Source organism: Ruditapes philippinarum, unplaced genomic scaffold (genome assembly GCF_026571515.1).
Source record: "Ruditapes philippinarum isolate M1 unplaced genomic scaffold, ASM2657151v2 ctg4620_1_1_1_1, whole genome shotgun sequence".
Lineage (NCBI taxonomy): Eukaryota > Metazoa > Mollusca > Bivalvia > Venerida > Veneridae > Ruditapes > Ruditapes philippinarum.
The window spans coordinates 4,097-30,343 of record NW_026853377.1 but is presented as its reverse complement, the minus strand read 5'-3'; the positions used below and the strand labels follow the sequence as shown (position 1 = coordinate 30,343).

At 32.5% G+C, this 26,247-nt stretch overlaps 1 protein-coding gene across 1 annotated transcript; it reads right to left on the bottom strand.

The window, feature by feature from the left end:
- Positions 1 to 364: 364 nt before the first annotated feature.
- Positions 365 to 26,247, bottom strand: LOC132736691 (uncharacterized). Its single transcript, XM_060723881.1, has 8 exons — positions 26,047 to 26,247; positions 13,418 to 13,525; positions 5,832 to 6,164; positions 5,528 to 5,608; positions 3,913 to 4,031; positions 3,492 to 3,573; positions 2,559 to 2,588; positions 365 to 471 (listed from the first exon to the last, which is right to left on the bottom strand). The coding sequence occupies exons 1-8, from the start codon at positions 26,096 to 26,098 to the stop codon at positions 419 to 421; spliced, it is 858 nt and encodes a 285-aa protein (XP_060579864.1). The 5' UTR covers positions 26,099 to 26,247; the 3' UTR covers positions 365 to 418.

Sequence of the window (26,247 nt, the reverse complement as noted above, 5' to 3'; positions counted from 1 at the left end):
TAAGTATAAGAAGGTGTTTTTATTATTTTAAAGCTTGTAATTTTATGTATTTAGGGAAAAATATATAAATTTTTGGAATAAATGTATAAGTACTAATATTTAAGACGAAGATGACTGAAAATGTATTCTTGTTCTATAAAACATTAAGAAACAACAACAAATATTATCACTCTTGCAAATGTATGTGGTTTATATAGTGGCTGAATTGTGCCATGTTGTATTTTCGGACCGCTGGGCGCCGAACGAAAATACGACAACATTTTGTCTTGCTTTCCCTCCGCGCGGAGCAGTGCGAAAACATGAAAAATCGTCACTACTCGTATTTTCGTGTTGTCGCTTGGCGCTCAGCGGAGCAAAAATACGGCATGGCAAAAATCAACCACCCATCGTAGGTGTAGAAATACAATGTTGTTTAGTGCTAAGTCCTACCTTGATGTAATTTGGATAGTCTTCCTTTCTCCAGAACCAATTCTGGAACCAAGAAAACAGGTATTTTAACGCAGAAAGTTTGATACTTTTGCGCAAAGATCATCAATTAAAGTTTCAGTATTAAACCATTGTTACTCATTAATTTATAATTTCATATATCATCGTGCGTACTTATAAAAAAAAGAGTCGTACAACACAAAATACAAAATAAACAAGAATTTGTAACAGAGTTATCAACGTCCCCCACCTCTAGGAAGTTTTATATGAAGCTTGTGCTACTTCAAAAGATTGAGGTATGGATCTCATGACTTTTAGTCCAAAAAAAATGATCAATGCTAGATCTGCAAATGCAACAATAAATTTATTAAAGAAATAAAATGAAACACGGAATTTAAAAATCTATTATGTCAAGCTTTGTCCGCTAAATTTGACCTTGGAGGTAGTGGTGCAGGTGTTGTGCATGACACATCGTCTTATTATAGTAACTATTTGTGCAAAGTATTTTCAAAATCCCTTGAACTATGAAGAAGTTATAGAACGGATACAAAATATTCCCTATAACAGACTATGTTAATCTTTGACCTCTAAGTGTGACTTGGAGGTAGGTACCCATGTTTTGCGCCTGATATATAGTCTTATTATTGTGATAATTTGTTTACAGTCTTTTTAAAATAACTTGATCTATGAAAAAGTTATGGACTGGACACAAAATATACCCAATAACAGACTATGTAAATTTTTGACCTCTAGTTGTGATCTTGACCTTGAAGGTAAGGACAAAGATGTAACGTATGACATATCATCTTATCATTGTGACTATTTGTGCCAAGTATTTATAAAATTCCTTAATCTATGAAGAAGTTATTGACCTCTATGTGTGACCTTGACCTTGGAGGTAGGGGTGCTGGTGTTAAACTTGACATGACATCTTATTATTATGACTATTTGTGCCAAGTTATTTCAAAATCCCTTAAACTATGAAGAAGTTCTAGATCGGACACAAAATATAACTTATAACAGACTATGTTAATTTTTGACCTTTAAGTGTGACCTTGACCTTTGGATAGGGATGCAGGTGTTGCGCATGACACATTCCCTTATTATAGTGACTATTTGTGCCAAGTTTTTTCAAAATACTTTGATATATGAAATAGTTATGGACCGGACACAAAATATACCCTTTAACAGACTATGTTAATCTTTGACGTCAAAGTGTGACCTTGACCTTCGAGGTAGGTGACCGGTTTTTGCGTATGACACATTGTCTCATTATTGTGAAGAAATTGTGGCAAGTATTTACAAAATCCCTGCATAGATAAGAAAGTTATGGGCCGGACACGACATATAACCTCAAATAGACAATGTTGGCCTTCAATGAGCAAGTGCGACCTTGACCCTGGTTGTTACGCATGACACGTCGTCTTTTTATAACAAACATGTGCCAAGTTATTTCAAATTCCTTTGATAAATGACAAAGTTATGGACCGGACACAAAAGTGTGACGGGCGGACGGACGTACTTACAATATGGTACTTATGTGACTTTTCCTTTGATCTTTTTAGCCATTTTTACCTCTGGTTTTGTACAGACAGACGGACGAACAGACGGACGGAGCCTATTTCTATATCCCCCTTTTTCTTCAAAAGGGCGGGGACAATAAGATAAGATGATTAACGTTACTGCAATGGATTCTGCTTAAGGTTTTGTTTGTTTGTTTGTTTGATATGGTTTTACGTTAAACCGACACAGTATGGGTCATATGGCGACGTTCCAGCTTCACTGGTTGAGGAAAGCCTCAGGTGTCCTTCCGTTCATTATTTCGGGCACGAACGGGCACCTGAGTAGAACCACCGACGTTCCGTAAGCTAGCTGGATAGCTTTTTCAAATGAAAGAATCCAAAGTCCCTGTCGGGATTCGAACCCACACGGTGAGGGGCAAGTAGTTTGAAGTCAATGACCTTTATCACTTGGCCACGGACGCCACTTTTCTATAGGTTTTTAGAAAATAAACTGACCACTATCCAAGTATAAATAAAGGTACCTCATATTGAGATTGCAAAAGCTATTTTGCATTGCATGTAGCAGCAAATATCTTATATAATATATTAAATACTGTTATTTATACATACCTGTTAATGATTCATAATCAAATTCCACGACTGAAAACAACGGAAGAAAATAGATTGGAAGTTTTATCAAGGAAACATGAAATGTGAACAGGTTATTATCTAGCAGATTGAAAAGATTAACTATTCTTTTCTTAGAAAATATATTACTGCACCAATATACCGTTACACATAAAATACCTCTGAAATTAGTGTTTGAAATTATTTTTGTCCAATAGGATTGCAGTATCTCAAATGAATCGTAACACATTTATTTTGGTAAATCGGCAAACTGTGAATCAATCTAGTAAATCGACTCTTTATAAAGATGATTTAAAACACTAAACGGGTTAAATTTATTAGTACGTATTAACAAAATTAAATTGGTCGCCGCGCCTGACCAATTCTGTAAAGTCTGTAAATACGTACTAATAAACTTTAATAACTTTACTTAATTCTCTCATTTTTAGTAAAGCTGTTTTTACATATTAAACTAAAAGGCGCATTATGCCCCTGAAATGCTTTTATTTTCATTTCTTAAAAGCGTTTTTAGGTTTTGGTGTCCAGATATAATTTCAAAAAAAAAAAATATAATAATAAAAATTGCTCAATGGCCAAATACCTTGACCATATTTTTCTTCCGTTTCTTTGTAGCAAATTGTACAGTTATAGTGTTTAAGTACTTTTTAGGAAAGTCAAAGTACTACTTTGTTTACATTTTCTTCAATTATGACAAATATTTGAAGTTTCACCACTACTTTCCAAAGAATATTGACATCTATCATGCTCTAAAACAATTATGAATTTTTTTTATAATACTCATATTTGTTCTTTTGTTTGGTAAGCAAAAAATTAATCATATCTGTTACACAATGTGCCTAAAAAATAAAAAAAAATATTAAAACTGAATTAAAAAGTTACAAATATTCAATGTTAAAGCGTTTATAAAAAACATACCATTTGGGTTATAAAAACAGTGCATGTCTCCCTGAAACACAGTTGAAACGTCGTCAAAATGAGTGCAATTTGAATCTAGATCCTGTAAAATTCAAAGTGATATTATGCCCATCGACATGTTAAGGTAAGAGTAAAAAATAACTACATTTAACCATAATTGTGTCCATTTGGATATTTCACTATCATTCATGCAAAAATTAACCAATAATCCGTATAACACAAGGACAGTTGTATAAATATCGTTCGAAATGTATCGATAAATTTCACATTTTTCAAAAAGAAAGGGCAGCCTTTACAATTTAGATAGTTTTTACATTTTATCTTAAACACGTTTTATTATCAATTATTGTAAAAACTGCATGTTTGTATTAAAAGGATTTCTAAATCTTGCAGAGAGAAATATATTATAATTAGGCATTGCCTTCTCAAGAATAAAATCAGTTTCCAACATTTTGAATGTTACATTCTTGTTGTTGTCGCCCGTGTCGGTAAAATTTGTTCTTTTGCACATGGAAATGTTGATAAACTCTTCCGATGACCCTTTAATAGAATAAAATAATGTGTTTCTTTGGCACACATTTAAAACAATAGTGCACATAGTAAACAAAACCATGAACAAAACTTGCAATATAATTTTATCCGTCTGAGGCGTAAAGGTTCAGTAATAAAAAATGCAACGCAGCCTACCTTAAAAGGGCTCAACAGATTTTTACTGTTGACATAACAGGCCTGTAACTTGAATAAATGTTCCATTTGATGTAGTTATAGACAAACAACTTGTGTGTAAAAATAAATCATTTGCTCACCCCATTGTTACAGAATATATAATTACAATTATTCTAATTGTGAAAAACGACCAAAATTGAAAATCGTAACAACACTTTACACTCCAATATGAACAAGAATTGCACAAAAACACGATTTTCAATTTATTTCTAAGCATATTTTTTAATGATTTCTTGCATATATTACTCTTTGAAATGCCCAAGTTGTTCTATGTAAGAATGTTTTTTATTTTTTTTGGATTTTCGACCTCATTGGAGTTCCTTTAAGGCACCCAGCAAGTGGTCATTTCTGCAAAGTTATCTTAAAACATTGCAGCGGTTAAAATGTTATGGACAGACACGAAATGCAGACTTTCTAACATTTGACCTGTAAGTTTGACCTTGACCATGGGTGTAGCAATTTAATTATTTCGCTCTGCACATCGTCTCATAATGGTGATCACTCGTGGCTAGTTATTGAAAAATCATTTTTAACAGTTTTAAATGTATGGAGCGGAAATTAATTGTATACCTTTAACACTAGACCTTTAAGTATGATCTTGACATTGGGGATAGCAACCAAATTGTTGCGCTCTGCACATTTTCTAATAATGGTTATCACATGTGCCAAGCTATTAAAAACACAGAGGTTGAAAAGTTATGGAGGGGACACGAAAAGTATACTTTTATAGATTTGGCCTTTAAGTGTGACATTGACCTTAGGGGTGGCAACCTAATAATTGTGCTCTCCCTATGTTCTTATAATGGTGATCAATTGTGATAAGTTTTTTTTTAAACTTCAGCGGTTAAAAAATTATGGAGCGGACATGAAATGTAGACTTTTTAACATATCTTAAAGTGTGACCTTGACCTTTTTGGTAGCAAGCAAATTAGTGTGCTCTGCACGTCGTCTTATAATGGTGATCAGTTGTGACAAGTTATTTCAAAGTTAAAAAGTTATTAAGCGGTCATGAAATGTAGACTTTTAATATGAAAAGAATACTTTACAACATTTGACCTTAAAGTATGACCTTGACCTTGGGGATGGCAACCCAATTATTGCGCTCTGCACATCGCCTGATTATAGTGATTACTTGTGCCAATTTATTTCAAAAAACATTTTAGTGGTTTAAAAGTTATGGAGCGGACACAAAAGTGTTACGGACGGACAGGCGTACGGACAGACGGAAGGACTGACAGACGGAGGCCATTCCTATAATCCACTTTCCGCTACACGGAAGAGGATTAACTTAATGTGATTAGCACACAAACCTTTCGGTACTGTAATATTAGGAACGAGTCCATACGACACAAGGCTAGTAACAGGAAGCGTTTTGCTTGATTCTTCGAAATCTAGAAATATAATGATAGAGGGATTAATATGGTCATTAATTGATCGTCTGACATTCTATCAGATATACCTGAGCAGTGAGCAACCGAATTAGAAATAGAGGAAAATGACAGACACGTTTCATTGGGTCTATCCGAACATGCAATCACTTTCATACCGACAATCACTGGCTTAACCGAAATCAAAACTCGTTATTCAAATAGGAATTAATTTATTAACACTAACCTGTAGGACACGATGACCCAATCTTATAAATACTGTAGTCTCCTGGAATCCATTGTTCTTGATCTAGTGTGGCTTCATTCCGGAATTTCACGCAAAAATAAAGCTTCACATCTCCTGATTGAAATGGCGGTGTGAAAAAGGCGCTGTCTACAAATAAGGAATTATAGTCCAAAACGGTGGAATTTCTTTTTTCAAGACTGCTAGCTAAAACGTTCATGTTGATCTTCAAAAAGCTTTTTAACCATCCACGAGACCATGATTCTGGACAACCATACTTCGACATTGGTATTGCGTATGGTCCTGGTGGCCAAAAACTCTTTTTCTCTTGTCTCTCTGCGAACAGAAATGCTTTGTACAAATACTGATACAAATATTGACATTTGATACATATATCTATAACAATACAATAAATTTCTCGAATTCTGGTTGGCTTTAACACTTTTATGATGCCAAATATACCATGAAGAACGCAAGTCCGCACCAATAACAAAGTACTTCTACATCGCGGACTGTCTGTTGGATATCATTCAGTATTGCGTTTGTTCTTTATTGCATATTTTTCGATTCAAAAGCCATTTCTTCAGAGAATTGTTAAATGTTACACCGATATGATGACTTTATAATTAAATAACTTTTTTGTAGCGGCTAGACAAATTATTGTACAATAGAATCGTACAGGGATATATACTAGTGAATTTTATCAAATGTTTACCTTCATTCATCATTAAATACATAATGTTAAATGTACAAATATCAAAGGTAGTCGAAAAACACCACAAAATTGTCTTAGGGTCTCTTGTCTGTTTCTTTGGTTGATCGTGTTTGATAGAAGCTAAAAATTAGCCACACACTTATCGCTTTCAGCATTATTTAATATGGCAAATATGGCATTGAAATGACGTTATTTGTTTTTTAGCAATATCTCAAGAAGTGTTCATAGGGCATAATTCATAGAACACTAAACGAAGATATGCATGTTGATTCCTAATGAAGAAAATGCACGTGTCCCCAACGAGAAAACAGCAGGCGAAAATAATAAAACTTTGAGAAGTGATTTACAGCTGTCGGAAAAATGGAAACCACCCGAAGAAAAAAAGAGAAAGAACTAAATGAACAACAAATATGGTGCTAATATCTCAACTGTCAAATCATTTCTAGATTTCTGCGAAATGAGGTCAGATAGCTCTTGTCCATTGTTAAAGTGCCTCTGAAACGTTGGTATATAAACGGTATCTACCGGTTGAGAAAAAGGTCTTAATAGTTAAAAAGATGTTCCGGAACATTAAATACGTTCATGTTATTCTGGTTTTATGTTTCCTTTAATCATACAGGAGTTGATATGACCTGGAACAGTTTATTAATATCATATACACACTAAACCATTGAAAACTCCTGACAGGATGCTATTTAAAAACTTGTTCTCTAGTACATTTATTAAAATACAAACATCATAAAGAGAGAAATACAATATTTTGTAGATAAATTAGGCTAAATTAAGTAGCGTTGAAAAGTTAATTTGTGTAATATTGGAAACCTACAGCCATTGCAGTTGGCAAATACCAGATGTGATATTATTCCCACCAAATACTTGCTGGAAAATGCCATTGGAAATAAAACCTCTAATGTCAGAATGTAATTTTGTACTTCATTGCCGTAAATTGCACTCTGGTAACACACTAATTGAGCAACTGTATAAATAATTAAATTAATAGGAAGAAAACAAAAAATATATTCCGTTTGCGAGATAAAACTATAAGTTCAAATTTCTAATACTCATTACCATTGCACGACCTAATAGCGGATAACGAATCACGAAACAATTTGTATTGGCCGATACTATAAAACAAAAATATTTTTTCTGATAATTTAATATAATAACAATGCAAAAAATGAGATTCACAATCCAACAGAATTAATCAATACATGATTCGGTTTATTTGAGAAATGACACGTTGTAGTCCTTTGAGCATCAAGTATATATTCATGCTATTCCAAATAGAGTTATAATTGAATAATAAGGACAGAAACTTTATATTTACTTAAACTTTGTTTGTTTATCTGGTTTCAATGCCAATGATAACACATATGTAGTCATTTCTCGGCAGTCAGTTGACCTAACTTACTAATTTATCTGCAAAGCAACAGCGAAAGAATAGATTTTATTAGTATTCAATAACGGCTTACAGACAACTCACCCCCAGACAATTCACCCTCAGCCATTTTTTCCAGACAATTCACCCATCAGACAGTTCACCCCGCATTATTGGAAAAATGACACAGACAATTCACCCCCCATTTTCTTAAATTTAATTTAATGAAACTTATCTTAAAATTAGAAGATGCAATAAACAAATTTGTTGTGTTTCTTTACTTAATTGATATTTATAAAATATTTAGTCATATTTAAATTAATTATTAAAATTTATTACTTAAAAATATTATTTGTTACTATGCATTAATATGTTTACATATTATTTACATACAAACAGTAAAAAATACAAATTCACCATAAATTTGTCTTAATTTGTATTAGTGCTATTGATGTTATTATAAGATGACACATCAAAGATATTAACATGTGATAATCATTTGCTCTTTAATCCCTTTCATTTTGAATATTTTGTTGAAGTGACAATCAAGCAATGATAAGGTGTTAAGTGCTTCTGGTGAAAGAGTGGATGTAGAATAAACAATAGGTTTTTCAACACTTTAAGATAATGGATAATTAAATTATTCCTGCAGACAGTTGTACATGTTTGCATTATATATACAATAAAAATATATGGATTATTAAATAAATGATAGATAATATGTTTATGAAAAGTGTATATATAATGGGCATTTCCCTCAATATAAACTATGTGCTATTTGATTTCATTGAATAAAATTATATTTTCTGTCGTATACATCATGTATACTGTATGTGCTGTTATACAGTTATATTTTGTGAATAAATATGACATAATAAATAAATAAATTATTTAATAAATAAATATATTGACTTTTTGATTTTTTTTTAACCATAAACATGATTATCATTTATGAGGGGTGAATTGTCTTAACTATTTGGGGGGGGGGTGAACTGTCTCGAGGGGTGAGTTGTCTTGGTTTTTTGGGGGGTGAATCGTCTGGGGGGTTGAGTTGTCTTGTTTCCTCAATAACTTCATTATAAATTTGATATATTCTAAATGATTTTCAATATGTTTGGAATAGTTTATTTTGATAAATTACCAATGCTTATCTGAAGTAAGTAATTAACTATTACATTAAGTTTAAAATGTCTGCATTAACGCATTATTTCGGAGTGTTTCATATAAAACCCTGAAAGATGCATTCGATTCTGATAAAAGAACCTTCGTATACAGCCAGATGAATTAAACCTGATTTCTCCTGCATTTGAGTGTGCTGAAATGTGTCCCTTGGACACATCATCCTTTAATGTACTCGTTAATGATGATATTAAAATATGCCGGACTGACTAATTCTCTGATCAAAAGGGGTTAAGCTTCTGTTTGAAGTCGAATTTTTCGTCAGTTATTTATATTTAACAACATGGCGTTTAAGATTATTTTTTCAGTAATATTACACAATTGTACGGTACAATCCTCTGATTGAGTGGATTGGCAAGGTTGTAAGTGTCAAACAGATGGACAAGTGACCGTCGTTTTTCAGCTTGCTTACAATATCATTCAACCGGAACGTTTTAGTACCATGCCATTTATAATACCGTACAATTATGATAATAAATAATTTAATAATTTTGCATTTTCCTTTTTTATCAATGTTTGGGGTTACTTTCGTGAAGTGATAAATTGTGTGGAATGCACTAAAATTTTACTTAGATTTTGAAAATGTGTGAGGACAAACTGGATATAATGTCTTAGCAAGCTAGATCTACCCATCTCGTAAATGGTCTTAACTTATCAATATTTTGTAAAATGTATTAAATATATATATGTGACTGTTTGCAATCACTGTCAATCGGATGAAGGATAAAATAACATAAACTGAATACTAGAAACATTTTCATAAACAAGCATTATCACAAAGTCATGTTCTCACCTTTTTTCCGAATGATAATTAACTTCGATTTCATATGTAATTTAAATCTCCATAGTATTTTTACATGAACTATTTGCAGAAGAATAAAATATATTTGTCTTGATGAAAAACAGGGCTGGAAATCAAAACTGCGTCGTATCCTACAAAATGTAAACAAACAAAGCCATCTTGGAACGAAAAAGGTATAATTTCGTTTAATGCTCTTTTTGTTGGAAATGACTGAAAACCAGATATACCACTATTTTCCGCTTCGTTCGGTACATGTTTTTTGCACAACTATTTTGTCAAACAAAAGTTATAGCGAACTTGGACTTCGAAGCGGGCAAGAATTTTTATGATGTTTTGTTATTATTTTGAAAGAAAATAATGATTTGTACAAAATGATACGACGCAGTTGAAAAGAAAATATTATACAATTCAGTTGCATTCAACTATTAAATAATTCGCTAAGGAGGCTAGAAACGTCTAAAAACATGTCGTGTCTGCTATTTTTTTATCATTATGAATACACACGAGTGACCTTGTATACAACTTAAGTCTATAGCATCGGTTCTACGAAAACGGAAAATCTCATAAAAATTCTATAAAGGCTTCATTTATTGGTCGGTTTTTGTAAGCATCTGTCAAGGGCATTCAAAAAGTCGGAAAAAGTGTATCAAAGGCAAAATATATTGAAACACGTGATCGTACACCCAATATGACAACCTGTGCTAGTGTTGCCTTAGCATGCTTGTAAAATTGTTCTTGTGAGTTTGGAACTTATGGGGTGGTTTTCATTTGCAGTTTTGTGATGCAAATTTTCAGTGTTCCAGAGTAACTTTGACGCTGTTCGAAATGACATTTGTTTAAAAAAAGAGAAAGAATTTCAAATTTTGAAAAAGGTGTCTTGCTATCGGAAGAGAGGTATGCTCAAATTGCATGCCTACCATAGTTACAATGAACAACAATTTCCGACAATTCCGTTATTACTTACTAATATGTCTTTTACGCGTCGATTTTTCGTACTCATTTTCTTAATGATTGGTGAAAACAATTGAACTTTATTATTAGACACTTAAATCAGTATTTGAAATAAGGTATTATTCCTCTCTTAAATGGACATTAAAGTTTTAAAATTATATTATAAATGGTTTAACTACGATATTTTTGCAAGCAATTTCTGCGTTTCAATTAGTCATTATAAGTTCTGCGTCGTGGAATTTGACTGCTAATTTTGTCGCATTGCATTTCTTTATCGTCGATGAGAACATTAAAGTTAATTTCATATTTGCAATACAGTACTCTTCATAATAAACTTTAAATGGTCAAAATCGAGCCCTTAATGATAAAACTACAAATTATTTTGCAAAGTAAGTGTCCTTTTACAATTATAGCCGGGATGGGACAAATTTTTTTTAATGTAGGTCGGCAAATCGTGTTGTGTTTTCTATGGACTTAAGAAATGGCATCTACATGCCTTAAATTTGAGCATTGGTAATAAAGTGTAATTTTTCTATAATAACATGCCTAGAACATTAAAACAAAAACTTTCTGAAAATGACTTCAAAGAGGATTATCCACTGTTTACTTTGATTTTTTCTCTGCTACAGACCACTGACACATACCATTTTAAGATGTAAATATAAAAGTCAAAGAAACGTGACTTTGAATGTTTCATTTCAACAACAAATTTAACTATTATTCTCTTTATAATTAATTCAAATATTTGTAATCTTAAAACTTCATACAGAAAATTTATCTAGAAAACTGCTTATCTGTGCAGCTGACATTAAGGACAATATTTAACAAATTTAGTTGAAAAAAACAAAAACAATTTAAACAGGCGTGTCCAACAGAGGCCGAGCTGTCTTCAAATCACTTTTCCTGAACTGCTATGAATTCGAAAACCATCTGGGACTGTGGAAAACCTAAAGAGATAGCTTTAAAATGTTGATGGTCCTCTGCAGGTACAACATAACATTTTTTGTGAAATAATGTACAAAGACATGCCTGAGGTCCTTGCCTCCAGTAAAGCTAGATTGTAGAATGTAAGTTTCAAATAAAACCACAAAAAATATTATTTCCTAGAACATGTAAAACTACAGTTTACTAAGAGCTTAGCTAACCAAAATGAATTATGTGACTGAGTTCATAGACTTCTATATTAATCCAAAAAATATAGGGATAACATTGAACATACAAGAAGATATAAATAGAAATAATTTCAAATATTATTAAAAATTAATTAACATGTTCATATTTATCTGAAAAGTAGCTTCCGCAATGTAAAATTTCAAATTAAATGCTAAATTGGAAATAAAACAACGTATTCTTAATATTCTAAAGCAACAGAACATTGCTATAAACCATGTATGATCAGTTTTTTATCAAGCGCAAGCGCTTATTCTGTTAAAAAGACTTGGCAAAATCATTCATGTTGAAAAGACTGCCAAAATACAGCTGCGTCGTATCATAATTTCTTTTCAACTGCGTCGTAATATTTCTTACAAGTCATTATTGTCTTTCAAAATAAACATCTCTTTTTCATAAAATTTTATCAAATTTTGTAAAACGATATTTTGAAGTTTATGTTTAATTCTGAAACGAGTCAGGGTTTTTATATTTGAAAGACCCTGAACGAGTATACAATTGATTTGAATGAATAACGACAGATAAAGCAATATGATATGAACTGCGTCGTATCCACAAAACCCCATAAAAATTCTGGCTAGCTTCGAGTTGCAAGTTTGCTTTAACTTTTGTTTGACAAAATAGTTGTGCAAGTGCAAGCACCATGTACTGAACGAGACGGAAAATAGTGGAGCGTGTTAATAGATATATCTGGTTTTCAGCCATTTCCATCAAAAAAAAAAAGTATTTAACAAAATTTTACTTTTTTCGTTCCAAGATGGCCGCGTTTGTTTACATTTTGATTCCCAGCCCTGAAAAAAAATCTATTTCTACATTTATACAAAAATTACCTAAATGATTCAAGTCCGACATGGTCGCAAAAGACTGGGTTAAAATCATCTTTTACATATCCTTTTATAGCAACCTCGGCCACAAAGCTGTATAGACATCTTTTGCTTTTCTGTTAAAAGCTATTTATTTATTTTTTGACAACTGACTCAGATATGTCAACGAACTTCTTCTGCATTTCTATGTAGGGCGATGAAATTTGCCCAACGTAGATTGCGCATGCGCGAGAAAATACTTCATCCGGCAACGGACTGCGTCGTAATAAGGTCTATTAGGTAATATCATTCCAACAAAGAATGTTAAGAAAATTGTCTTGCGGTTTTTTTTACAGACTGAAGTCATTACAGCATTGATACTGGTTAAATTTTCAATTGGCCAAAGGCATTATAGCATGCCGATTACCTCATTATTAACTGAAACTAAAAGCATACTATTACACTATGTGTATTTCAAACCCACCAAATATACACGAATACTTTTGTAATAGTACTATGAATGAATATTTCAAAAAGAAAAATCCAGATTCTTCAGTATTATTGAATAATTTCAGAGAAATCTTTACCAACCTTTACTGATATTTAGTTTTTCACACGTCACTCCGTTTGTACTGTGTTCAGTGCATCTCGAATATGGAAATTCTGTGGGTTTATAAACAATCCGAGGTCGGAGAGATGCTGAAAAAGTGCAAAATAGTACACAAGAAGCGTATATATTTACTTTGTATGCAGATAATTATGCAGCAAAAATGTAACTATGCTCAATTAAAAGTTGTATTCTATATAACCCTGCGTATTGCACAAATAGTAAAAAGTATCATAGTTATTTATAAATTAAAAGGGAGATCCTTAAAGCCATGATATCCACCCAAACTGAAAACGGCAGACTGGGTTTTATTTAGTCTGTTCGTGAAAAATCTCTAAAGCCCCCATCATAGGCTTAAGGAGTATTCAATCTGCTCCCTGCACTGGTTTTAGGAGTATTATATCTGCCTCCATCAGCACCGGCTTTAGGAGTATTCAATATACCTCTAGCACCGCCTTTATGAGTATTCAATATGTCCCTATCACCGCCTCGAGGAGTATTAAAACTTCCCCAGCACCGCCCTAAGGAGTATCCAATATTCCCCAAGCAACGCCTTGAGGAGTATTAAATCTGCCTCCATCAGCACCGGCTTTATGAGTATTCAATCTGCCCCTATCACCGCCTTGAGGAGTATTCAATACGCCCCTATCTTCGCCTTGAGGAGTATTCAATCTTCCCTAGGACCGCCCTAAGGAGTATCCAATCTGTCCCCAGCACCGCCCTACGGAGTATTCAATGTCCCCCCCAGCACCGCCTTGAGGAGTATTCAATCTTCCCCCATCTCCGCCCTATGGAGTATTCAATCTTCCCCCAGCATCGCCTTGAGGAGTATTTAATCTGCTTCCGTCATCATCGACTTAAGGAGTATTCAATCTTCCCCCAGCACCGCCTTGATGAGTATCCAATCTTTCCACAGCACCACCTTGAATAGTATTCAATCTGCCTCCAAGCACCGGCTTTTAGAATATTCAATCTGCCTCCTAGCACCGGCCAAGGAGTATTCAATCTGCCCCGTCAGCACCGCCTTGAGAAGAATTCAATCTTCTCCCAGCACCGCCTTAAGGAGTATCCAATCTACCCCCTAGAACAATCTGCCCCTCTAGCACAGGCTTTAGGAGTATTCAAACTGCCCCTACCACTGGATTTAGAAGAATTAAATGCCTCTCTTGCACCGGCTTTAGGAGGAGTATTCAATCTCACCACCTTAGCACCGCCTTTAAGAGTATTCAATCTCCCCCAGCACCGCCTTTAGGAGTATTCAATCAGACCCATTGCACTGCCTTTAACTCAACATTAGAGATTGGAGGACAACGATCACGTTGAGTTGACTGTAACTTGTTATTATGCTAATGTATAGAAGGTTGTTTGACTGGATTATACATTACGTATGTATCTAGTAGCAACTGGAATGTCTGACAAAAGAATTTTATCACCAACTTGGTAAGAAGGAAAAATGGGAAGCTGTTTGGGTGCGTGGCTAAATGATCAATCATTAGGGAGAGATGAGTCAGGCTGAATTTTAATCTACATTTGCCTTTCCTTTTCAGTTATGTCAATTTTTGTAGGACAGTAACTTTACGAATAGACCATACACGCATATTAAGCTGCGACCTGTAACCGTTGCGCATAGCTTACTTGACTTTTAATTTTTAATATACACTAACATTAACTTTGCTTCTATAGAAATATTATCATTTTTACAGACAATTTCACAAACCTTGAAGAGAACGTATTTGTTATGTAAAGTGGTTCACCATACCTGATAAATATTTTAAATAAATAAAATTCTTGCAGGGCCCCAAATGTCTCAAAAAGCGGTCATTGTCAAAAAGTAAACCATTTCGTAAATGCTCAGAAGTACGTTCTTGTAGTATTCTATTTTCATGCCGAACCTCAGTTTTATACTAAATCCAATGTAAATTATTGTATTATCTTTTTGTAAAATTCAGAGTTATTGAGTGAAATTACTTATTTCAGTACTTTTATTGATTGCTTCAATTTCTTGATACCATTTCAAGCATTTTGGCATATTTTACATAAAATTTGGTCCAGTAATAGAAAGTTAGATTTTTGTGATAAAGTGCAAATTTATTTATGTTCTATAAATTTTATATTACGGGCCTATATATTTTGTTATACATGCGTTCTGGAATGCAAGAAAATCGTGACAGTTATATTTCAAGCTTTCCACTCAGGGTAACTATGACTCTATAATGAACGAACTTTAAATCTTCTTTGGGGACTCGCATATAGATGTTTAAAGACGCACACACACGGTCATTGTAAAACGCCTTGAGTGCACGTTACTTTATAATGCATATCGATGGCATAGTGCTATAAGGGGATAAGTGAAAAATGACAGTTTTGAGATAATCAAGAAAAACTGTCTGCTGCTTTTATTTGTTATCATTTTTAAAAATGACTTTGCAAGCTTGTAAACGAGTAATGTTAGAAGCATTATAATCATTTTTACCTATTGTGTGGTCGTTTGTTAGTTCAAAAATCATTTAATAATTACTTAACACCTTATAACATTTGCTGAAATGACAAGTTGCATTTCGGTAAAAGGCGTTATCTGCCACTTCACTCCTTTTAGAATAAACAATGTAACCATATCATAAGTCAACATACAGTGACAACTGCCACTTTACCACCTGACTTTCTATTACTTTTGAAATCAAATGATCAAAGAATTTTATAAGTCTCAGTGTTTAACAATATTTCGGTTGTTTTCTAACATACATGTATATGCCGACATGCAACTTTCAACTTCTCGACTTAAAAATTATTGAAAAAGTGATTGAGTCCAAAATGATAACAAACTAGTTCAAAGGTATTTTTTATATCCTATTTTGGCATAGCTGAAGGAAAAATAATGCACAATGACACCAAGTTTTAAAATTAAATTTATTTCATTTCAAAACCTTTAACATAAATTTGTGACATGTGCTTATATTAGCATCATGTATTAACATTAAAACAAGTAATTTATTACCTTCGTGAACAAGAACAACTAAAAAGAAACAGGATAACAAATTGTAATCAATTAATTGTCCACAATCTCAAGTTTGAAACACAATTCATGTTATAGTTCATATTCATAATAATGTTATTCATGATGTATTAAAAAAAACTTAGAAGTGTATTTATATAAGTGTTTATGCTGATAAATGAAAGTATTTCATTATGTTTGCATGATTTCGTAGTTCATGATGTGTTCATTATTACAATGCCAATGGACCGTTTCCTTACAATTAAATCATTTTGAAAATAAAATAAAATTTTTATACTGAGTTATAGTTCAACATTCATCTGATTCATGGTCTTCTCTGTGGGGTAGACTACCATAAAATGAATGGTATCTTGGCGGTATTATTTGCCTTTGGCACAAACTCAACAAATCGTCATATTTTTTTTTCGATATACATATCTGACTATCATATGCATTCTTTAATGCAAAGCCCTCAATTGTTCTCATTTTTCTTCTCAAATAAGGCCGTGCAATTTCGATGAATTTGAATTCAGTATTAACTTCATACTTGTAGTAAATTCTGTTTGGCTCAGATTTACGGTATTCAAATACATGTACCTTTGTCCACTGAAGTGTTGAACCATCTGCTGCCTTGCTTCTATTAGCCACAGTATGATCTGCTAAATCCTTAAAATCTTTTATATCAGATGTAGCCACTTCAATTACTTTATATCTTGGCTCACTGGCTTTGCTATTCGACACAGCTGACATCCAATCCGTAGGACCAAACATATCATGCTTTTTTCGTAGCTTTTTCGATAGTGGCATGTACAGAGTCACCCTCCATTTGCGAATGTCCACGTTCAAAAAAAATTGTGAGTGATTGTGTTAATATGCATATTCTGTACACAATATAAACACATACTGGAGAAAGGAAGATTTCTGTTCTGTCCAGAACAGCTGTCGGAGTAGTATATCAAATGATCAACAGCTCCAAAGACTTTCATTGAATTTGTATATACATGAAGAGATATCATTGCTTCCTCGCTTAGCAACTGATTCATACCACATGTAACATGATGCATGCTTTGAGACTATGTCAAATACAGTAAAATTATATGTAGCTAACTTCCGGCTGTAGTAAACTTCACCTATTTTTGTTTTGGGTGAAATCAAAACTTTTTGAAGATCAAAATTTATTACACGTGTATTTGTATCTTCCAAGGCCTTTTCTTTGTCATTCTGTTTCTGTTGTCGAATTTGCTCTTTTCTTTGTTGATGTTCAAGGTATTCACTCTCTTTTTCTTTCTTTTTGGCATCATCAAGACTTTTATACACTTCACAAAAGGTGCATAAGTCTTTTTTGGGGTGATGAAAACCAAGATTGAATTCCTTATTGAATATAGAGTTATACAGCCAGAGCTTCTCAGGAATTGTGTTGCTTTTCTCACACTCTTCCACATACATTCTATACATTTTATTTACTGACAAAGCCCCTTTCAAGATATTGCCTCTCGGTATCCCTTCGGCAGTTATGTGAATCTACTCTCTGAAATTTGTCTATGTGTTTCCGTATTCCATCTCTGGCTGCTTTGGAAACTTCAATCTTTTTATGCCGACCCCTTCTATCTGTAGTGTCATATATCTTGTCTCTATTCATCGTGTACTCGATCACCTTTGGTCCAACATCTAAAATATTCATGAAGCTACTTTTACAAATTTGAATCAAATCATCACTATCATCATTGAGCGGAAGAAAAAATATTCATAAGTTAATTTCCTTCTAGATTTCATCATTAGTTGTTGTTCGCCGTTTTAACTTATAACTTTTATATGATGTGATATAAAGTTTCGTTGAGTCTCATATGACAAGTTCCCAGTAATGGTTGAATATTTCCTCTCTTCTGTCTTTTTTTATTTTACTTGTGCATCTGTATTTGCATTTACAACTGATTGCCTTTGATGCCTTCATCGGAACTGTAACCCCTTTCTCATTTTGATAACATTGTCCATGCTGCCGCCTTCTTTTTGTAATTTCACGTTGCCACTTATCAGGTTCTCTGGTGCATTTCCGAGAGTTGCTCTTTTCATATTCAGGAGTTTTGGCAATATGAATGTACACATGGTTCCTCAAGGTTTGTATGTGCATAATTTTTAATTTGATTATTATTTTCTTTGGGTGAATTTTCATATTCAGAATCATCAGTACATGTACTTGGCACATATTCAGATCCAGAATCATTATTTTCGGAACCTTGACTTTCTGTTTCTGGCAATTCAATACTAGATAAAATATTATTATCCAGACTTATTTCAACTTCACTTCCTATTGAATCATTTAAACTTATATCAATAGGATCGAATGGTAGCCCATCAACTGGTGCATACAAATCATTGTCTAGTTCATCTTTAAGAGAGGAATTGTTGCATAAAATATTACCATTTTCATCGGCAATGAAAAAATCTGAAACACTATCTTCTTCATTATCATTTGTAACATAAACCTGTATAAGGCATTCATCTAAGTTAATATCTTCAAGTGGTAAAGTCGGTTCGATTGTTTTATCAGAAAAATTGCTTTCATTTTTTGCATTACTCGCTTCTCTTCTAATAAGTTCATTGATAGGAACATCATCGTCTGAATCTGAATTTTCAAAATGTATCTCCATTTTCTGTTTAACATGAACTACTGGTATATCTTTTTAAAATCTGTTTTTGTTCATATTCTTGTTCACAAACAACTGCGAGTATACTCTCAAGATGAAAAATATGGTTTGCGATCAGTTTAAGTAAAGATTCTCTGACATTGTTTTGATGACATTTAATAAAGCGGTCGAGGGACTTCTCATACATTTCATTCACCTGCAACTTCTTTTGCTCTAGTTGTAAAAGACGTGACCTTGCATATCTTGCTTCTGGTTGGTCCATTTCTAAAAAAGAGAAATAAGTTAGATATCAATTTATACAACTTTGAAAGAATATGTTATCATTTTCTTTTATATCAAATAAAACTGGAATTAGATTGAAAGTTTTAATCTTTTAAAGTGACAGAATATTCTCAATACAAATGATACAAATGTCACGGCTTTAGGAAACCCAATATGTTACTTTACCTCTAATGTGTTATCCAATATAATTTATCCGAGTACTATAACACTTTCAATGAAATCAATTTTAGACAAATATATACATCAAAATCTTCACTATAATACGAATATAATGTGACAAAATACCTGCTATATAAATTGTTTATCTGCAAAAGTAGATGCTGCACCAAAAGTCATCCATGTAAACTGTTTCTTCTTTTCAAAAATAATGCGCCTTGAAATTAACATTTAATAATCTAGAATCCAAATAATTTTATCTTAGCTACGTTATTTTCTAGAGTTTACCAAACATAAACATTAAAATTATTGCTTTCCATGTTATTCTGGGACAAGAAATGAAAAGGATAAATTCTTTAAATGATTTAGAAATGCGTGTTATGGTATTTTAAACGGTTAGCTTTGTAGAGATTTAACAAAATTTTCAATTATACAAAGACGTATCTACCACTTATCCCCTTTTAGCATAGAACACAATGCTGAATACCCTAATTGATAAAAAGGTGATATGTGGTAGATATCACCATTTTGCCTTTTAATATTTTTCTATTTTTACTTATCACCTTTTTTCAAAGCCTCATTGTGGTTTATGTGACGTATGTACAATGACGGGAACTAGATAGGCACATGCGCCCAAGTCTGTAGTATTCAAATATGTTATCATGCAAGAAGGCGTTAAGTAACACTTATCCCCTTATAGCACTATGCCATCGATATGTTTCATTTATATTAACTAAAATAAGTTTTCATGTTCTAGTTTAATACAGTAAAAGTCATCTTATAATTAAGTCTGCTGTAGATGTTCTTTTTTATATAATTCTTATTTCTTTAAGTAATTTTCTTATCACATCAACATCATTTTTTTGTTCGAAATAATATGGATTCGATTCAAGGAAGGATTTCGTCGATATTTAGGTAGCATCCGGCCTGACTTCATGTTTTATATCTTACAACGTGCTACGATATATAATCAACGTTGAATTTATTATACCATTGTGTATGGCGTTCCATAAGGGACATAATACTTTTTTTAGAAGCTTTGTTTATAGGAATCCGACAAAGGTCCGGCTATTCCAAAGGGACATTTTTATACCCTTATATTTATGTACCATGAATATATGGATATTTACCATGTTTTATATTTTGTAGCTGTTACTCGGAGGATTCACCCTCAATTTTGATTCACACATGTGTTCAACATAGCGAGGATAGTAGAGATTGTGACGTAGCGATGCAAACCCACATCCGCAGTCTTAGATCTACACTCTGTAGACAGTACAGAATCGATATTTCTGCTTTAGATGGGTCACATCTGGAGATTGTGACGTAGCGACCCCCACATCCACAGTCTTGGATCTACACTCTGTAGGCAGTACAGAATAGATCTCTCTGCTTCGGATGGGTCACATCTCGAGCATCATTGAATATTTGTTTGAGTTACGCCACCGGGAAAAAAGTGCTATTCGACAGGACATTAGAAACGTGACACGGAACTTTTATTTATTTGCCATACCATTCACTCTCACCATAAATATTCAGTTATTTTGTAATAAATGTTAAATAGTTTGTACCGAGTTGTGCTTTGTTTTGTATGGTAGTTGTGATCAGCCTGTGTTCCATCGATGTCCAGTTCATATTGTGACAGTCATAGATAGCTTACAAGTTAATTAACGAGCAAAAGTTTTTCATGTATACAAGTAGTTTTTTTTTGGTTCCACACCTTATAAAATGAAACAAATGACTGCACTATGTGATATTCAAATATCATAAATAATTTCTTAAATCTATCTTCGTTTTCATACGCTAATCCACCCCACCTCCTCTCTGCATCAATTTGATATTGTAGCCTATTTAGCCTTATCTTAATGTTCTGAGATCGAAAGCTCCATATCAAATCCATATTGTATTCAATTTAGCGATGTTAATATCTTAGTCTAAATGATCCATACCAAATTCATATCGTACCCAAAGTTATTCTGCTTTAAGCATAAAGAAAATAAAAGACCTACTAATTAAGATTATTTTCCTTACATTCAATATTGCTACTTACAAATGTGTCGTGTAAAATAAAGAGGGCATTATGCATTGCGAAGAACCTTACTTTAAAGTGTAAAAATAATTGAATTATATATTTTTGCATTAGTATGAAATAATATTACAACAAGAATTGCCTTAAATGTCTTTAATCTTACTTCTGTTCAAAAATGGCATGTTATATAGAACTATATGACTTTTGAGTAGGAATTTGTAAGGATAATTTTGAATAATTTTAAAAGAACTCCACTGAGGTTCAAATGCCATAAAATATGAAATTGGAATTTCTTTCATTAGATCAACGGGGCACTAAAACAATAAGATGTGCAAATCATAATAAATTTAAATCGGTTTTTTGTGCTATTCTTATTCCAATTTGAGTGAAAGGCGTTGTAACGATTTTCAATTTCGGTCATTTTGCATATTTGGCAAAATTACTTTGGAAAAATGGATTGAGAGATTGATATGAAGTTTTGCACAAACAGTTACTTTTCTTAAACTTCATCAAATGGAACAATAATCTCGAAAAAAATAGTATTAGTCCCATCATGTAAAATAACAACTACAAAAAACAAACAAAAAACAAAACAAAAACAAGAAGGCCATGATGGTCCTGAGGCGCTCAACAGAAACAAACCGTTTATTTTACGAATGAACTTGCCCAAAGGCAAGTCCAGCTCAACTTCAACTTGCCCCTCTAGTTATATTCCTTCATAACACTGATTTTTTTCTTGGTAATAAGCAATATGGCCAAGATGTCCCTAGATCACTCATCTGACCCACCATTTCATTGTTCGCTATATAAATTGAAATATTTTGTCCTTATATTTTGAAAAGGCTTGGTTAAAAATAGCCTTTTGAAAGCGTGATCCATTGAACATATGTAGAATAAATGCAGAATAAATGACCACTACAGCAGCGTTAATAGTTATGGGATTTTTTTTAAATAACTTTTGTGAATGAATACACAAAATGTCACATGCGAAATAAGTAAGGTGTAGATGTTTGAAATTTACTGTTAGGACAACAAATTTAGTATACATTCTATATGGTAACATAACTGTAGCTGGAAAAAATGACAATAGGTCAATGTAAAAAAAATATCAAAAGAAAGCCAGCTGATATGAAAATTCAGTTCAGCATCAGAAATTACACCCCTTATCTAAATTACAAGTATGTATGTCAATAAACAAGAAAGTAGGTCAAATAATATAAAAAAATCAAAAGTAGGTCAGCTGATATCAAAACTCAATTAAGCCTCAGAAATTACACCCTTGGTCCAAATTTAAAGTCTGTATGTCAAAAAACAAGAAAGTAGGTCACATAGTGTCAATAATATCAAAAGTAGGTAAGCTGATATCAAAGTTCAATTCAACATCAAACATTAAACCCTCAGTCCAAATTTCAAGTCAGTATTTCGAAAACAAGAAAGAAGGTGAAATGATATAAAAATATTAAAAGTAGATGAAATTATATCAAAATTTGATTTGAGATTAGAAATTACACCCTTGGTCCAAATTCCATGTCTGTATATCAAAAATCAAGAAAGAAGGTCAAACAATATCAAGGATATCAAAAGTAGGTCAGTTGATATCAAATTTCGATTCGGCGTCAGAAATTACACCCCTGGTCAAACTTTAAAGTCTGTATGTCAAAAAACAGGAAAGTAGGTCAAATGTTGTCAATAATATCAAAAGTAGGTCAGCTGATATCAAAATTCAATTCAACATAAAAAATACACAAATTATATCCCTTGTCCAATATTCAAGTCTGTTTATAAAAGTATGTCAAGTGATGTCAAAAATATCAAAAGTTGGCCTGTTGATATCAAAATTCAATACTTAGTAACAGCTCAACTGATACCTAAATTCAAGTATGCACATGAAACATCAGGTTCGACAGTGTGTCCCAAAATGTATTGAAATGTGCTTTCTCAAAGTTTGAATTCAATTCAACAAAGATTGAAAAAATTACAGTTCGATAAAAAAATAAGTACAGAAACTCATCTTTGTTAGTATGGTACAGAAAACAAATGTATGTTTCTTTAGGCCTTATTTGATTTTCCTTGGAAAAATTCTCTACACTGACCTACAAATGACCCTGCAGAAAGATTCATGGTATGATGTAATGGGTATCCAAATTCTAGAGCTGAAAGTTATTTGATGATTTTATTAACAACATTGCATTTGTGTAAGAAAATGCTATGACACAACACTAAATTATAGTATTATAAATATATTTTTAATATACAACTGAGCTTTGCCATAGTGCATGTCTAGTGAGTTTTGGGGTCAGGGTCTTATTTTAGCATGTTAAATAAAAAACAATGTGCAGATATGTTTACTGTTCAGATACAAAGCACATAGTGTAATAATTGATTCAATGTAAAAGTATTCTTACTTGACAAAACATTAAGCATTTACTGTATTACATGGCTGTATAATATCTTTTCAATTACGTATTACCTATTTCTAAAAACATTTACGATTTAAAATCAATATTATAAAGTTGACAGGGTGGTGTTAATCATAATGTCCTTATAATGTGCTCAAGTTATTTCATAAATCAGAGGTCATGACCTCAACTAATTTCATCAGCAACCAGGTAATTACTCCCAGCTTTAGAAAATTTCATAACCTGTTCACATGTATGAAATACATTTTAACATTAGTTGTTTCACTTTCATTAAAAATATATTATGCTCTTATTTCATATTTGAAAAAAATATTTATAATTGCTACACAGTCTATTTGTAAATATAAATTAAACATGTTTTAATTTTACACAAAGTTGTGTTTTGAAGCTGCACGCCTCCAGATGAGCAAAACTATTTTGAGGAAATCAATATATAGAAAAAAGTTCTAAACTTTTAAGAAAGGTAAAACATTCAAGATCCAAGTTATATTTTACATGTTATGTGCGGTTTAACACTGATTTAGCAGAAGTTTATCGCCATATTTCTACTACATAGTTCTACCGCAATAAGGGCTGTTTTTTGCATAATTTTATGTTGACCACTTATTTGGTAACTTTTGTGGATTGTAAGTGCCGATTGCTATTTGTAAATCATTTTATTTGTTCACCTCACATTATTTTACTTTTAAAAACATTTCCAAATTTTTTCATGAAAATTCACATGATTCTGGAGGCGCGCTGCTTAGAATTCTACACAGATGGTTACATTATAAATATATAGTTTCATTAAAAAACATTTTTTAAGAAAATGCCAATTTTACTTGACCTGTTATAGGTCACACAGCTTCCAATGTATAATTTATTCATTATTTTGTTCAAATTGGACATATTGGGTAAAACATACATCGATTTCAATAAATTTCTGTGATAAAAATCGTTAACGCAAGGAAGAGCATAGTATATCTTTAAACTATAATTTGAAGAAATGCCTGGCATTGCCTGAGGCATTTTAGCTTTAGTGGCCCCTAAAAGGGGCCAATCTAATTAATATGAGCAAATTTGATAAAAGACTACATAAGAATGCTACAGTCAAAGTTTGGTGACAATGCATTATTTACTTCAGTACAAGATAATGTTTAAAAGTTTTTTTATTAATAGCTCTAGATGCTCTAAAAAGGGCAAATCAAATTAATGAGCAAAATTGATAAAAGACTACCTAAGAATGCTACAGACAAAGTTTGGTGATCAATTAGTTCGGCACCAAAAAATGTGTTAAGATTTTTCTATTTTTAGCTATAGCGGCCCCTAAAAGGGACCAATCAACTTAATATAAGCAAACTGGATTAAAGTCTACCTAAGAGTGCTACAGACAAAGTTTCATCCACCCATTAGTTCAGTAGAAGTAGACGATAAAGTTTTGTTTCTATTTTTAGCTTAAGCGGCCTCTAACAGGGTCCAGTCAAAATCGAATGAGCGATAAAAGGCTACCTAAGAATGCTACAGAAAAGGTTTGGTGATCATCCATCATTTTATTTAGTAGAAGAATAGTGTTTAAAGGTTTTTCAATTTTTAGCTCTGTTGACCCCTAAAAGAGGCCAATTAAACAGACTTGAGTAAATTTAAAGGTGACTGTCATAAGGATGTTATAGACCACATTTGAGAAGATGATTGTTGACGCATGACGACGGACGACGAACGCCGGACCATTCCCCTTGGATACTAACAGCTCACCATGAACCTTCGGTTCTGGTGAGCTAACAAAACAGAGATGTTCCTTATATACATTGTAAATGAATTTCAGGAGAAGAAAACTTAAACAATAAGATGGTTAACCACGTTGTTTCTTTCATCGATTTTTAATTATTCTGTTCATTTTAAGTGATGCAAAGTTAAAGATATTCAAGTCCACTAGTTTTAATTCCCTATCTGTTGAAACTAAATGACTTGTTTTTAATAATGCTTTCTTTTACATTAATTTACCCCTTCTTCTACATTTATTTATTTATTTATTTACCCCTACGTGCGCAGTTTTCATGCTGAAGATGGCGTTTTTTTATCAAACTTTCAAATAGATTATTAAACTACCAACCTTTATTTATATAGATCATAAAAATGAAGTTGATGATCCACTTCAGATCCATGCCGGTTTAAGGTTTATGTTAAATTACACAAAACTCAATTCATATTTTAGATTGTTTGTATAACATCAATTAAAGCAGAAATTATCACTTAGAAGTCCGCGGTTAAATTTGTTATGCCGCTTTCTATAAGTGAACAGAGATTGGTTAGC